The 13,099-nt window shown below is 41.9% G+C and overlaps 1 protein-coding gene across 1 annotated transcript; it reads left to right on the top strand.

Annotated features, from left to right (window-relative positions):
- Positions 1-245: 245 nt before the first annotated feature.
- Positions 246-6,692, top strand: LOC148544876 (uncharacterized). Its single transcript, XM_088499004.1, has 3 exons — positions 246-631; positions 807-1,018; positions 6,514-6,692. The coding sequence occupies exons 1-3, from the start codon at positions 246-248 to the stop codon at positions 6,690-6,692; spliced, it is 777 nt and encodes a 258-aa protein (XP_088355130.1).
- The last annotated feature ends 6,407 nt before the right edge of the window (positions 6,693-13,099 follow it).

The raw sequence follows: 13,099 nt of genomic DNA, 5'->3' as shown, positions 1-13,099 counted from the left end.
GGTGGAACAACTCTTCTTCTCATTACAACAACAACCAATCTTCATCTCAATACCACCACAACAACAACAACCACCAAGCCAACCAAAATTATCACAACCAAAACTAAAACAACTACACCAAATACCAAGCACCACACCATAGACAACAATCCAACCAATCCTCTTCATCTTCCACCAATCAGGTTGATGAATTTAGAGCCACTGTGGATAAACGGGACGAGGGCTATAAGGCTCAATTCGAGGCCATGAATGCTCAATTGGCCAATATCACCGATATGATCTCAAAGATGGCCATGTCCTCCAACAACACCAACCAACCCTCAAGCTCTTCTAGCCTTCCTTCCCAACCCCAACCAAACCCCAAGGGCGGTCTCAACGCCATCACTCTACGGTCAGAGACTACATTGGAGGAGATACCTCCTAGGGTCATGGAAGACATTCATGAGGAAGAAGTGATTGTTGAAGCTCCGCATAAAGAGAATGAGGTAAACAAAAGGCAAGATGAAGAAGGTGTAAGCCTTAAGGAGCCTAAGAGGAAAGCTATAGTGGATGAGTCCATTCCTATCCCATTCCCTTCCTTGGTAAAGAAATCAAAGAAAACTCCAGAATTCGATTTAAACATGCTTCAAGTGTACACACAAGGATAGAATAGGAGAGTTGGAGACATTATCCTTGGGTAGTTCAATTTCTTCCTTGATGGAACCTATTCCAAAGAAATGTGGTAACCCTGGACCTTGTTTGGTGTCCTGTTGTATTGGTGGATGTACTTTTCATGACTGTATGTGTGACCTAGGAGCTTGCATAAGCATCATGCCACTCTCTATCTTTGTGCGATTGAATTTAGCTCCATTAAAGAAGTCGGCGGCAAAGTTTGCCTTAGCCGATAAGAGTGTGATCACTGTGATGGGAATAACAGAAGATGTCCTTGTGGCAATCAAGGACTTGGTCTTTCCGGTTGACTTTTACATCCTTGAAATGCCTCCAATAGAAAATAGAAGCTCATCCTCCGTTCTACTTGGTAGACCCTTCCTCAAGACCTCTAAATTCAAGTTAGATGACTTCACTGGCACGTATTCCTTTGAGGTTGGAGACAAGACTATCAAGTTCAATTTGGAAGAAGCCATGAAGCATCCCCCTGAAGAGCATTTCATTCTCCGATGTGATGTAATTGATGAAGTGGTAGCAGAAGTGCGAGAAGAAGACCACAACAAGTTGTGCTACCATATTGTTGAAGAGACGGATGACCAAGAGGATGAACAAGAGAAAGTTGTTGAGAATGAACTCTGTGAGCTTGATGAAAATGAACCTCAGCTTGAGGCAAAAAGTGAACTGAAGCCTCTTCCATCTCATTTGAAGTATGCTTTCTTAGAGGACAACCAAAAGTTTTCGGTCATTATTGCTAGTGAGCTTTCGAGTGAAGAAGAAGAAATGCTCCTAGATGTTCTAAGAAGGTACAAAAAGGCAATTGGTTGGAGCCTAGCCAATATTGTGGAGATTGACCCTCGCAAGTGCATGCATCGTATATTTCTCCAAGAGGGAGCTAGGCCGGTTAGGAAACCACAAAAGAGGCTCAACCCAACCATCCTTGATGTAGTAAAGAAGGAGGTCACTAGGCTACTTGATGCGGGTATCATATACCCAATTTCTGACAGTGAATGGGTGAGCCCGGTCCAGGTTGTTCCCAAGAAATTGGGCATCACTGCGGTTAAAAAGGATGATGGTGAAGTGGTCACCAAGAGAGTACAAAATGCGTGGCGAGTGTGCATCGATTATAGGAGGTTGAACGCTGCTACAAGAAAGGACCACTACCCTTTGCCCTTTATTGATCAGATGTTGGACCATTTGGCAGGTAAATCCCATTATTGCTTTCTTGATGGATTCACTGGTTACTTCCAAATTCACATTGCTCCTGAAGATCAGGAAAAGACCACATTCACTTGCCCTTTTGGCACCTTTGCCTACAAAAAGATGCCATTTGGACTAAATGCACCTGCTACTTTGCAGCGGTGTATGACTAGTGTCTTTTTCGATCTAATGGCGAATTATCTGGAAGTCTTTATGAATAAATTCAGTGTTTATGGAACTTCATTTGATTGTTTCTTAGAGAACTTGGCCAAGGTCTTAGCTAGATGTGTTGATACTAACCTTGTCTTGAATTTTGAGAAATGTCACTTTATGGTAAGGCAAGGTATAGTGTTAGGACATGTAGTATCTCATGAAGGCATTTCGGTAGACCCGACCAAGTTCAATGTTATCACCACTTTACCTCACCCCTCATCTGTGAGGGAGGTTTGCTCATTTTTGGGACATGCAGGATTTTACAGGCGCTTTATCAAAGATTTCAGCAAAATTGCTTTGCCATTGTCGCGCTTACTCCAAAAAGATGTAGATTTTGAGTTTGACAGTGCATGTGTGAAAGCATTTGAAGAGCTAAGGAGAGTTCTTACCATAGCACCGGTTGTGCGAGGCCCCAACTGGACGTTGCCATTCGAGATAATGTGCGATACGTCAAACCATGCTGTAGGTGCCGCGCTTGCACAGCACGATGGCAAACTCCCTTATGTCATTGCTTACTCTTCTAAAACACTGGATGCAGCACAATCCAACTATACCACTATAGAAAAGGAACTCCTAGCTATTGTTCATGCTTTAGATAAATTCAGATCTTATTTGCTAGGGTCCAAGAAAGTGGTATACATGGATCATGCAGCTTTAAAGTACTTATTGACAAAGAACGAGTCAAAGCCTAGACTCATACGTTGGATCTTGCTTTTGCAAGAATTCGACATTGAGATTAGGGACTGGAGTGGGTCTCAAAACTTAGTTGCAGATCATTTAAGCCACCTTGAGAATTTAAAATTTGACCCATCTCCGATCAATTACTCATTTCCATTGGATAGTTTGCATGTTGTGTCGGATAGCTTTTCATGATTTGCCCCAATGGCGAACTACTTGGTTGCAAAAATCTTCCCTCCCAACTTTTCTAAAAAGCAAAGGGACAAGTTGGGGAGTGATTCCAAATACTACATTTGGGATGACCCTCACTTGTGGAAGAGGGGCGTAGACCAAGTAATTCGAATATGTGTGCCGGAATCTGAAATTCAACCCATTCTTGAAGCTTGCCATTCGTCCAAATGTGGTGGCCACTTTGGCCCACAAAGAACAGCTAAAAAGGTGTTAGATTGTGACTTCTGGTGGCCAACCTTATTTAAGGATGCTAACCGGTTCAATGTGTCTTGCCATCAGTGTCAGAAGTCGGGAAACACGTCCCAACACGTCCCAAAGGGATGAGATGCCTCAGCAACCTATGTTGTTCTGTGAGATATTTGATGTATGGGCATTTACTTTATGGGACCGTTTCCCAACTCAAGTGGGTATCTATATATCCTGTTAGTGGTTGACTACGTGTCAAAGTGAGTAGAAGCAATACCTACCCGCCTTGACGATGCCAATACTGTTGTTTCTTTTATTAAAAATCACATTGTATGCCATTATGGGTCGCCACGAGCAATCGTGAGCGACCAAAGATCCCACTTTTGTAATAGAAAAGTAGAGACAATGCTCAAGTGCTATGGGGTATTGCATAAGGTTGCCACTGCTTATCATCCGCAAACCAACCGGGAAATCAAGAGAATCTTGGAGAAAGTGGTTAATCCACAAAGGAAGGATTGGAGCTTCTGGCTAGGAGATGCACTGTGGGCGTATAGGATGGCCTACAAGACTCCGTTAGGGATGAGTCCCTTCTGGATCGTCTATGGTAAGGCATGCCACCTTCCGGTGAAAATCGAGCACAAAGCCTATTGGGCGGTAAAGCAGTGCAACATGGATCCAACCAAGGCGGGAGTGGCCAAGGAATTACAGCTAGAGAAGCTCGAGTGTTTGAGGAACGAAGCGTATGAGAATGCTCGGATTTACAAGGAAAATACTAAGGCATTTCATGACTATCACATCAGGAAGAAGAATTTCCAAGAAGGTGATGAGGTTCTCCTCTACAACTCGAGGCTTAGATTCATGCCTGGCAAGCTCTGTTCTAGGTGGGAAGGACCCTTCAATGTGAAGGAGATAAAGCCCTATGGAGTGGTGGAATTGTTTGATCCTAAAAGTGAAGCAAATTTCAAGGTGAATGGACATAGAGTGAAGAAGTACCATGGCTACAAGCTCCCAAAAGAGCTAGAGGTGTTCCTGCTAACGGATGCACCTAGAAGAGGAGAAGCTTAAGTGACTGAGCGTCCAACTTAAGGACGTTAAAGAAAAGTGCTTGGTGGGAGGCACCCGACCGTGGTAAGATCTTCCTTGTGTATACCATCTTGTTGTTAGCATTAGATTCTTATGAATTTTGTGACTTCTTGATGTTGTTGATTGCATAGGATTGCTAGTTTTGTTGATCTTGTTGGATGATTAGGATATTCATATAGATTTCCTTATTTTGGTATGGATGAATTGTTGAAGTGAAGAGAATGCTATGTTTTGAAAAAGTGTATGAATTTGTGAAGTGTTCTCTTGACTACTAGCTTAAACACCTGCCAAAATTGTGCTAGAATAGCTTTTCTCTATGTTATGTGAAAAACAAAGCAAGGAAAAAGGGCATCCACACGCGAGCGCACCGTTCGCGCGCGCGCCGGAGGTGTATCTCAAACTCTTGGGCCAAAAATCTGAGAGTCATGCCCACTTTGTGTCCATTTCGTGCTAGGCGCCCACGCGTCAGCGTACGTGCCGCCTGCGCGCCCCTTGCAATTTGACCACCGACGCGCATGTTCACTGCGCGCAGCGCGCGCCAATGGCGCTATAAGAACTCCCTGGTACAAAAATCAGAGAGTTATGCCATGCTTGTGCCTAGCCTTTGCCCATACCGACACGTCCGCGCACTGCGCACGTCCGCGCCAGTCGCCAATTCACTCAGGCACGTGTCTGCGCACTGTGCGCGTCTGCGCGCCTGTGCTTCATGCCAACTCTGGTACAAATTACCTGAGACTTAGGCCAAATTTGTGCCAATCCTATGCTAGGGGCACAGCTATACTTGCGCGTCAGTGCCATTGACGCGTACGCGTCCCTTGCCCAACCCTCACCGATGCGCCAGCGCACCGTGCGCGTGCCCGCCGATTGCGCGAACCAGTTTTAAAACTGGCGCCCCCTGTTCTGTCCCTCTCCCACCTCTCTTTCTTATTTCTTTCTTCTTCTTCCTACTCCATCACCTCTCTTCTCTTTTTCTTCCACAATCCACCACCACCGTCTCCGGTTACTTACCGGCGACCACCACCACTTCCGGTGGCCCTACATCTCTTCTACCTCTATCTCATCTTCACAAAAGAAATTCTACCTTGTTCTTTTACATTTTTCAAGGTGCTACTTCTTCCATGTCTCATCTTTTACCTTCTTTGCATAATCCCTTCTTCTAGTTAGATTTTTCTTGTTGATTTACTTATTTTCTCTTTTAGCTACGTGATTATACTTATTCTACCTTGTTGATTTACTTGTTAGATTTTTCTTGTTTATTTACTTATTTTCTTGTTGATTTCCTTTTTCTTGTTTTCCATGGATGTTGAATTTGAGTTTTCAATTGCTTCAATAGATCTTCTTGATTGTTTTTCATTATCTTTGTCATGTAAGTGATGTTGTGTGATGATTGATGTTTCATTTTGAGCTTCTAATTGGTTGAGTAACTCATAATTGCTCATTTCTTGATAATTGCACACCAAGTGTTCGTGGAAATGCACATATGCCATTTTGGTTTATTTCAATCATGTATCTTCAATTTGGTGCTTCCTCCTCACTCACTTGTTGTCTTCTGAATGCATTGAGTCCGCTTTGCTTGCTAATTAGATACTCATTGAACATGACTTGCTCTTTGTTATGGATGCTTGAGATTATTCTTCTCTTGCCATTTTGCATGCTTCACTACCTCTTGCATCCCATGCCAAGTGTTGTGACCCATGTCTCTATGATTACTTTGTTGCACTATTTCTTTTGGGCACTATCTTTCACTTGCATATTTTTGTTGAGCTGATTTTTTAGGTTTCATGTTTTCCTTTTTCCTTTCCTTTTTCAGGAAGGCCACCAAGAAAGGCAAGGAGAAAGATTCAAGGAAACTGGCCACAAAAAGGGCACCCCAAAGGTCAACCTCTAAGGCGCATTCTTCATTAGAAGCCAAACCCCTATCTAAGAAGGCGAAGACACCCACTCCTATTAATGAGAACGAGAAGAGCAAACCGGCAAAGGATTCTTCAAAGTTCCCTAACCGCTTCTGTGAACTTGTGTTCCCCACCATGGTTGAGAGGAACTATCATGCTGAGCATCTACTCGCTCCGCCGGACAAGGTTGCTCCTTGTATTCTACCTCGCATTGAAAGGCGAGGATGGGAGTTTCTTCTGAGAAAACCACAAGAGGTCAACCTCTCGTGGGTGGTTGAGTTCTACACTAACTACCATCTTTCCTCTCTTCAATCGGTATACGTGCACCGGAAGCAAGTCTCAGTTTCAGAAGAAGCTATTCAGCATGTGCTTAATGTTTTACCAGTACCAAGTGACATGGATGGCTACGAAGAGGTCTTGCGTCAGCGAGAAAAATTTGGATTTGATTGGGACTCGATCCTCCGAGTCATTACTGAACCAGAGACACTTTGGACCCATGGTCGATTCAGGATGAGGCCTAAGTGCACTGACGCACGTTTCCTCACTGTAGAAGCTAGAGCTTAGGCCCAGATCCTATCCCACTATGTGCTACTGATGTGGGCGGAAATTGGCGAGTTAAGAATGATTATAAAATATGCGTTGCAAGTATTGTTCTCAACCAATCAGAAATCCGCTCATCAATTTAGAAGGGTGTCACAGAAATTAAAATCAAAATACTGGGAGTATGAGTCCCAGGTCGTCTCCCAACGAGTTGCAGAAAAGTGTGGTATTTTATTAATCAGATGTTTTCAAAAAGATTTGAGTTGAATGGCAGAAAATTAAATTAGAGAATTTATATAAATTTAAATAGAAGCCTTGACTAGGAGTTGATTAGCTGGAAGCCCTATTCTTATTGCAGTACTCTCAAGATTAATTGATAATTGGGGATTATTCTGTTTGGTTGTCCCTTACTAAGTAAGGGTAAGTCAAACGAGTTGGAATGCTGTTCTATCCACAAGTTCCAATCCACTCTTGGGAGGATTAGTGTTAGTGACTAGAGAGCAATCCAATAATAAACCCAATTACAATCTCTCTCTTGAGCATCCTAACCCAAGGGTTCCTTTCAATCAACTCCCCATCAAGTTAGGAAACTACTCGCTCATTGTAAATGTAAAATTCATAACATAAGAAAAGGGATTAAAGAAAGACATGATAAATAATGATCAAAAGATTAATTAAAAATAAAAGTGATTCTTGTATTGATAAATGCTAAAATAATCCAATGGTAAAATTAAGTAAATTAAGGAACATGGAAGAGTAAGAGACAAGTAAATAGAACGAACTAGAATGTCGAAGTCTTGATGAGGCAATAACTCTTCTTAATATCCCAATGCAAAAACAATGAACATAACAAATCCTAAAAACTATGAATGTGTAGAGAGAAAAACCTAGAGGAGAGGAAAACAAGATCTAAAAGCTAAAACTATGCGGAATGAATGTTGTTGTTGGTTTCTGCATGTTCTCTGGCTCTAGTCTGCTTTTCTGGGCCAAAAACTGGGTCAAAATAAGGCCCGAAATTGCCCCCAGCGATTCTGTAGATTGTGCAGATCGCGCATGTCACGCGGTCGCATCATCCATGCGGCCGCGTCATTCGGCTTTCTGCTTTGCCACACGGTCGCGTCATCCATGCGGCCGCGTCACTCGTGCTTTTCCATGCCGCGCGGTCGCGTCATCTATGCGGCCGCGTCACTGTGATTTCCTTTCTTTCGCACGGTCGCGTGATCCATGCGACCGCGTCGCTTCTCACTGGTCATCTCCTCAATTCCTTGTGTTCCTTCCATTTTTGCAAGCTTCCTCTCTAATCTCCAACTCATTCATGCCCTATAAAGCCTGAAACACTTAACACACAGATCACGGCATCGAATGGAATAAAGGAGAAATAAAATACATAATTAAAAGTCTCTAGGAAGCAAGTTTTCAATCATGTAATAACTTTAGGAAGGAATTATAAATGCATGCTTATTTAATGAATAAGTGGGTAAAGATCATGATAAAACCACATAAATAAACATAATATAAACCATAAAATAGTGGTTTATCAACCTCCCCACACTTAAACATTAGCATGTCCTCATGCTTAGTTGAAGGAGATAAAATGAATGAGTAAGAACATGTAAAACCTATGAAATGCAATGCAACCTATATATATGAATGCAACTATATGATTTTTTTTTCTCCACTTGATCTAAAGTAAATAAGCTCTTCAAAATAATTACAAATCAAATTCCACTAACTCAATTCTTATACAGTAAGAACAGATAAAAATGCAAGATAGCTCATGAAAGCAGGGAACATAGAAATTCAAGCATGGAACCCTCACTGATGATGTATGTAAACTCTAGTCTCTCTAGTGTATAAGGTCATCACTCTATCCTTCTCTAATCATGCTATCTAACTTTTTTTGTTCTTCTCCTAGCCAATCAACAACATTTAATATACCAATGCAAACATCATGAGGTCTTTTCAAGGTTGTAATGGAGCCAAGGTAAGGGTAAGGATACATATATGGCTAAGTAAGCTTATAAATTGAATCTTTAATTGACCCAAGCCTTAACATAACCTATATATATATTCTATATAACTTTAGAATTCATACCTAGCTACCCAGAAATCTCTTTCACATCCATACTCATGTATCAACCTTTTATTTTGATTTTATCATACATGCATTGATCTTTGAATTCGTAAATTAACATTGGGGTAATTTTGTCCCCTTATTTATTTATTGAGTATTTTTGGATTTTTTTTTAACATAGAAACATAAAAATAACACAGCTTATCAATGCACATAGATTTTTAATTCTTATAGTTTCACATGAGTAGGTATCCAAATATCCATAATATTATCATGACTCATTCCCTTATTATCCTTTGTTCCCACAATTTCCCATACTTAAATAACACATACAATTCTATCTTAAGCTAACCAAAGATTCAATTTGGGATATATAATTGCTTTTCCGCTTAAGGCTAGTAATATGGTAAAATATAGAACAAATGGGATTTAAAGGCTCAAAGTGGCTAACAAAGGTAATTGAAAGGGTAGGCTTTATTTGGATAAGTGAGCTAAACAAATAATAGCCTCAATCATATGCAAACATATAAATATAATAAACATTGGACATATAGGATGAAACAAAATATAGATTACAATCATAGAGAAGTAAACACATAAGAATAAAATAATTATGGTTAAATAATGTAACCATTCATAAAGGCTCAAATCTCACAGGTTGTGTGTTCTTTAGCTCAAAAATCATGTTCCAAATACAACTTCAAGCAAATTTAACATAAAAGTTTTAATTAAAATTAGTGAAATTTTTGTTCCAAAGATAGGGTCTTAGAAGAAACCTATTGTCTTTATAATCAAGCAGAACATGCATGCAACTAATCTATTACTATGCAATTTATCCTATTCTGCAAAAGAAAAATCTAACTAAATATCCTAATTTGTTAGTACTAGGGAAGAGAAATTACCTCTGGAAGTCAGGTACTGACCGACCTCCCCACACTTAAGGCTTTGCACCGTCCTCGGTGCCATCTGTCAAGAACAAAGGTGGGCTGGTAGCAGTATCTCCACAGTCGGGACCATCATGGCTCCCTGTGCTGGTAAAAGAAGTGGAGTCTGGGGTATCTGAGTCCTTGAATTTTCCCATGATTAGCTCCTTGAGGTATGTGAATCGGCGCTTGTTACGGCGCTCTCTCATCTTAGCTTTGTGTTCTTGCCGATCCAACTTTTCAAGTATCTGCTGGAGCAGTTGGGCTGTTATAGGTGCTTGTGGTGTTGAAGAAGGAATATCTTCAACTGGTTCAGTAGGCTGGCTGACAATGGCTGCTGGAAGTCTAAGGTATTTCCCGTTGGGGACATATTGATCATCCCTTGGAAGCATGGCTTTGGTGTCCCCAGCTCTGTAGGAGACTCCGGCTGCTGAGACAAGAGCGGAGACCAGGGCTGGAAAAAGTAAGTTGCCAGCGATTTGTACGTGTCCCATGGCATTCTGGATATGTCTTGGTAGATTCAGAGGTTAGTCTGTAAGGATGCACCATAGTAGAACGGCCATGTCCGCAGTGAAGGAGGACTCGTGAGTGTTCGGAAAGACGTAATGGGACATAATCTGTGCTCATACGTGAGCCTCCAAGGTAAGTGCTGAAGCCGAAATTCCCTTAGGGCGGGTACGATGGTATCCGTAGATCCATCGGCTACCAGGTAATGCGATAACTCTGAGAACGGCGTCCCAGTCAAATTGGTACATATAGCGCTTGAGTGCGGCTTCTTGAAAGGCATCTAATCCTTCTGGAACAGGGGGAAGACTTAGAAATTTTTGAATGGCCTCTTCTGTAATGGGGACTTGCTTTTGACGGACATAGACAGACTGCAGGGTTGCTAGGTGGTAGTCGGAGTAGAACTCGACTACCCAAGAAAGATTGACCTGCCTTGGCTGTCTTTGTAGGAAACCCTATTGTCTTCGGGCAATCTGCGGCTCAACAAATCTAGCAATATGGTTTGGGAAGAGAAGAAGGTATTCGTTGTTGTAACTCCTTTCAGCCAGGATGGGGAACATCTGCTCACAGTAGCGATTGGGGAATCGCGCAGTGTCCTTTGCTGGGAAGGCTCTTTCTTTATCGTCAACCTTTATGATCCTCTTAATTTTCTTTGTTGAGGGCTTTACCGCAGTTGAAGAGGGTTCTACCACTAATGCTCTCTTTGTACCTCTTCTTGTTGGTTGTTTGGGAGTAGCTTTCTCTTTTTCTTTCTTGGTGGCCATCCTGAAAAAGGGAAGAGAAAGTAGATTAAATTGAAAGGGATAGAGCAAGGAAGAGAATGGAAAGGATGGTTATAAATGCACATAAAAAGGTAAATGATATTAACACACTCTCATGAGTACATGTGAAAACTCATTAATGGAAAATAACTAGTGCATATGATGACAAGTGAATGCAAGGTGTTTATTGGCATGCCGGCAAAGGGCATGAGTAGCATAGATCAAGCATCACTCGTAACAAACCATCACGTTTGTATTGACAATTAAATGCAATAAATAAAATAGTAAAGGGAATTTGTGAAAAGCAAGCATTGAATATGAGAGTAGAAAAATGTAAAGAAGTTCATAATGCCATATGGACTTTTTCACAAACACATAGCATGCATGTAGAAAAAGCTTTTGAAAATAAGAATTTGAACATGCAAGTAATCCCTTAAAAAGCAATATATAATTGTCAAACAAATTTACAACACTCCACAAGCATATAATAATAAATAGTGACTCAAATAAATTGATAACACCAAGTAAAAAGGGAAAAGAAAGAAAAAGAAAATATGAACAATGAAGGTAAAAAGAAAAGAAAAGAAGATAACATAGAAAAATAATAAGAATAATAGAAAAGTAAGGAGGGAAGGAGAAAGAAAAACCTTGTTAATGGGGGTGAGAGAGAGTAAAAAGTGAGAAAGAAGGAAGAAGGGAAGAAGGGAAGGAGAAGAAATAAGGAGGGAAAAGAGAAAAATAGGATTTGGGGGAAAAGATATGATAATTGGCAAAATTAGGGAGGCTGTGCGGCGCAAGCGACGCGGTCGCATGGGGCACGCGGTTGCGCGCCTTGCGCTTAAACTCAATGACGCGATCGCGTCGGTCACGCGGTCGCGTGACCCGTTTTAGGCTAATAGCGCGAGGGTTGCCTCACACTCGCACAACTCTCTGTTCAAAATCATATTAGTGCCAAATTTTGGGTGACGCGATCGCATGGGGCATGCGCCCATGCGATCGCGTGAGTGGTCAATTAGTGGGATACGACGCGGTCGCGTGGGGCACGCGATCGCGTAAGAGGGACTGTGCGTCCAGCACCACTCTAGCACAACTTTCGGCTGTGCACCCTTGTTACGTCGAAATCCAGGTCACGCGGCCACGTGGGGCACGCGGTCGCGTGGGAGGCCATTATTCCCATATGACGCGGTCGCATCAGCGACGCGGTCACGTGGGACGAATTGTGCCATTGGCACGCCTCCAGCCCTACTCCTACGTAACTCTCTGTTCATATTAATATTGTCTCCCAGCTCCCTGCGACGCGGACGCGTCAATGAGGCGGTCGCGTCACGTGATTTTTTTTTTTAAAATGAAGGTATGTAAATGCAGATGCACGAAATATACTAATGAAGAGAAGAGTTATTGAATAAGAAAATTAAAAATAGGGAAAAGAACGATCATACCATGGTGGGTTGTCTCCCACCTAGCACTTTGCTTTAACGTCCGTAAGTTGGATGCTCCATTAGCTCAGTCTTCGGCTATGTGGAGATCTTCCAAGAGGAAGATCTCGAGCTCCTTGTTCTTCTTCAGCTTCTCGCCATGGTACAGCTTTAAACGATGTCCATTAACTTTGATAGGTTCAGAGCTTGAAGGATGGCTTAGGTGATAAACTCCGTACTGTTCGGCCTTCTCTACTCTGTATAGACCTTCCCATCTTGATCTCAACTTGCCTGGCATGAGCCTTAGTCGAGATTTATAGAGGAGGACTAAGTCCCCAGGTTGGAACTCTTTCCTCTTGATGTGCTGATCATGTACAGCCTTCATCTTCTCCTTGTATAATCTTGAGTTCTCATAAGCTTCTAGGCGAAGGCTTTCCAATTCTTGTAGTTGCAACTTCCTTTCGGCTCCGGCTTTTCCAATTCCCATGTTGCATTCCTTTACTGCCTAAAAGGCTTTATGCTCTATTTCAACAGGAAGATGACAAGCTTTTCCATAAACTAAGCGGAAAGGACTCATCCCAATGGGTGTTTTGTATGCTGTTCTGTATGCCCAGAGTGCATCTTGTAGCCTGGTGCTCCAGTCTCTTCTATGAGGTTTGACTATCTTCTGCAAGATACGCTTTATCTCTCTATTTGACACCTCGGCTTGCCCATTAGTCTGAGGATGGTAGGCTGTTGCAACTTTATAAATTAT

This window comes from Arachis ipaensis, chromosome B9, assembly GCF_059453495.1.
Source record: "Arachis ipaensis isolate K30076 ecotype BB chromosome B9, ASM5945349v1, whole genome shotgun sequence".
Taxonomy (NCBI): Eukaryota; Viridiplantae; Streptophyta; class Magnoliopsida; order Fabales; family Fabaceae; genus Arachis; species Arachis ipaensis.
The sequence above is the reverse complement of the archived record's forward strand: the minus strand, read 5'-3'. Positions and strand labels throughout refer to the sequence as shown.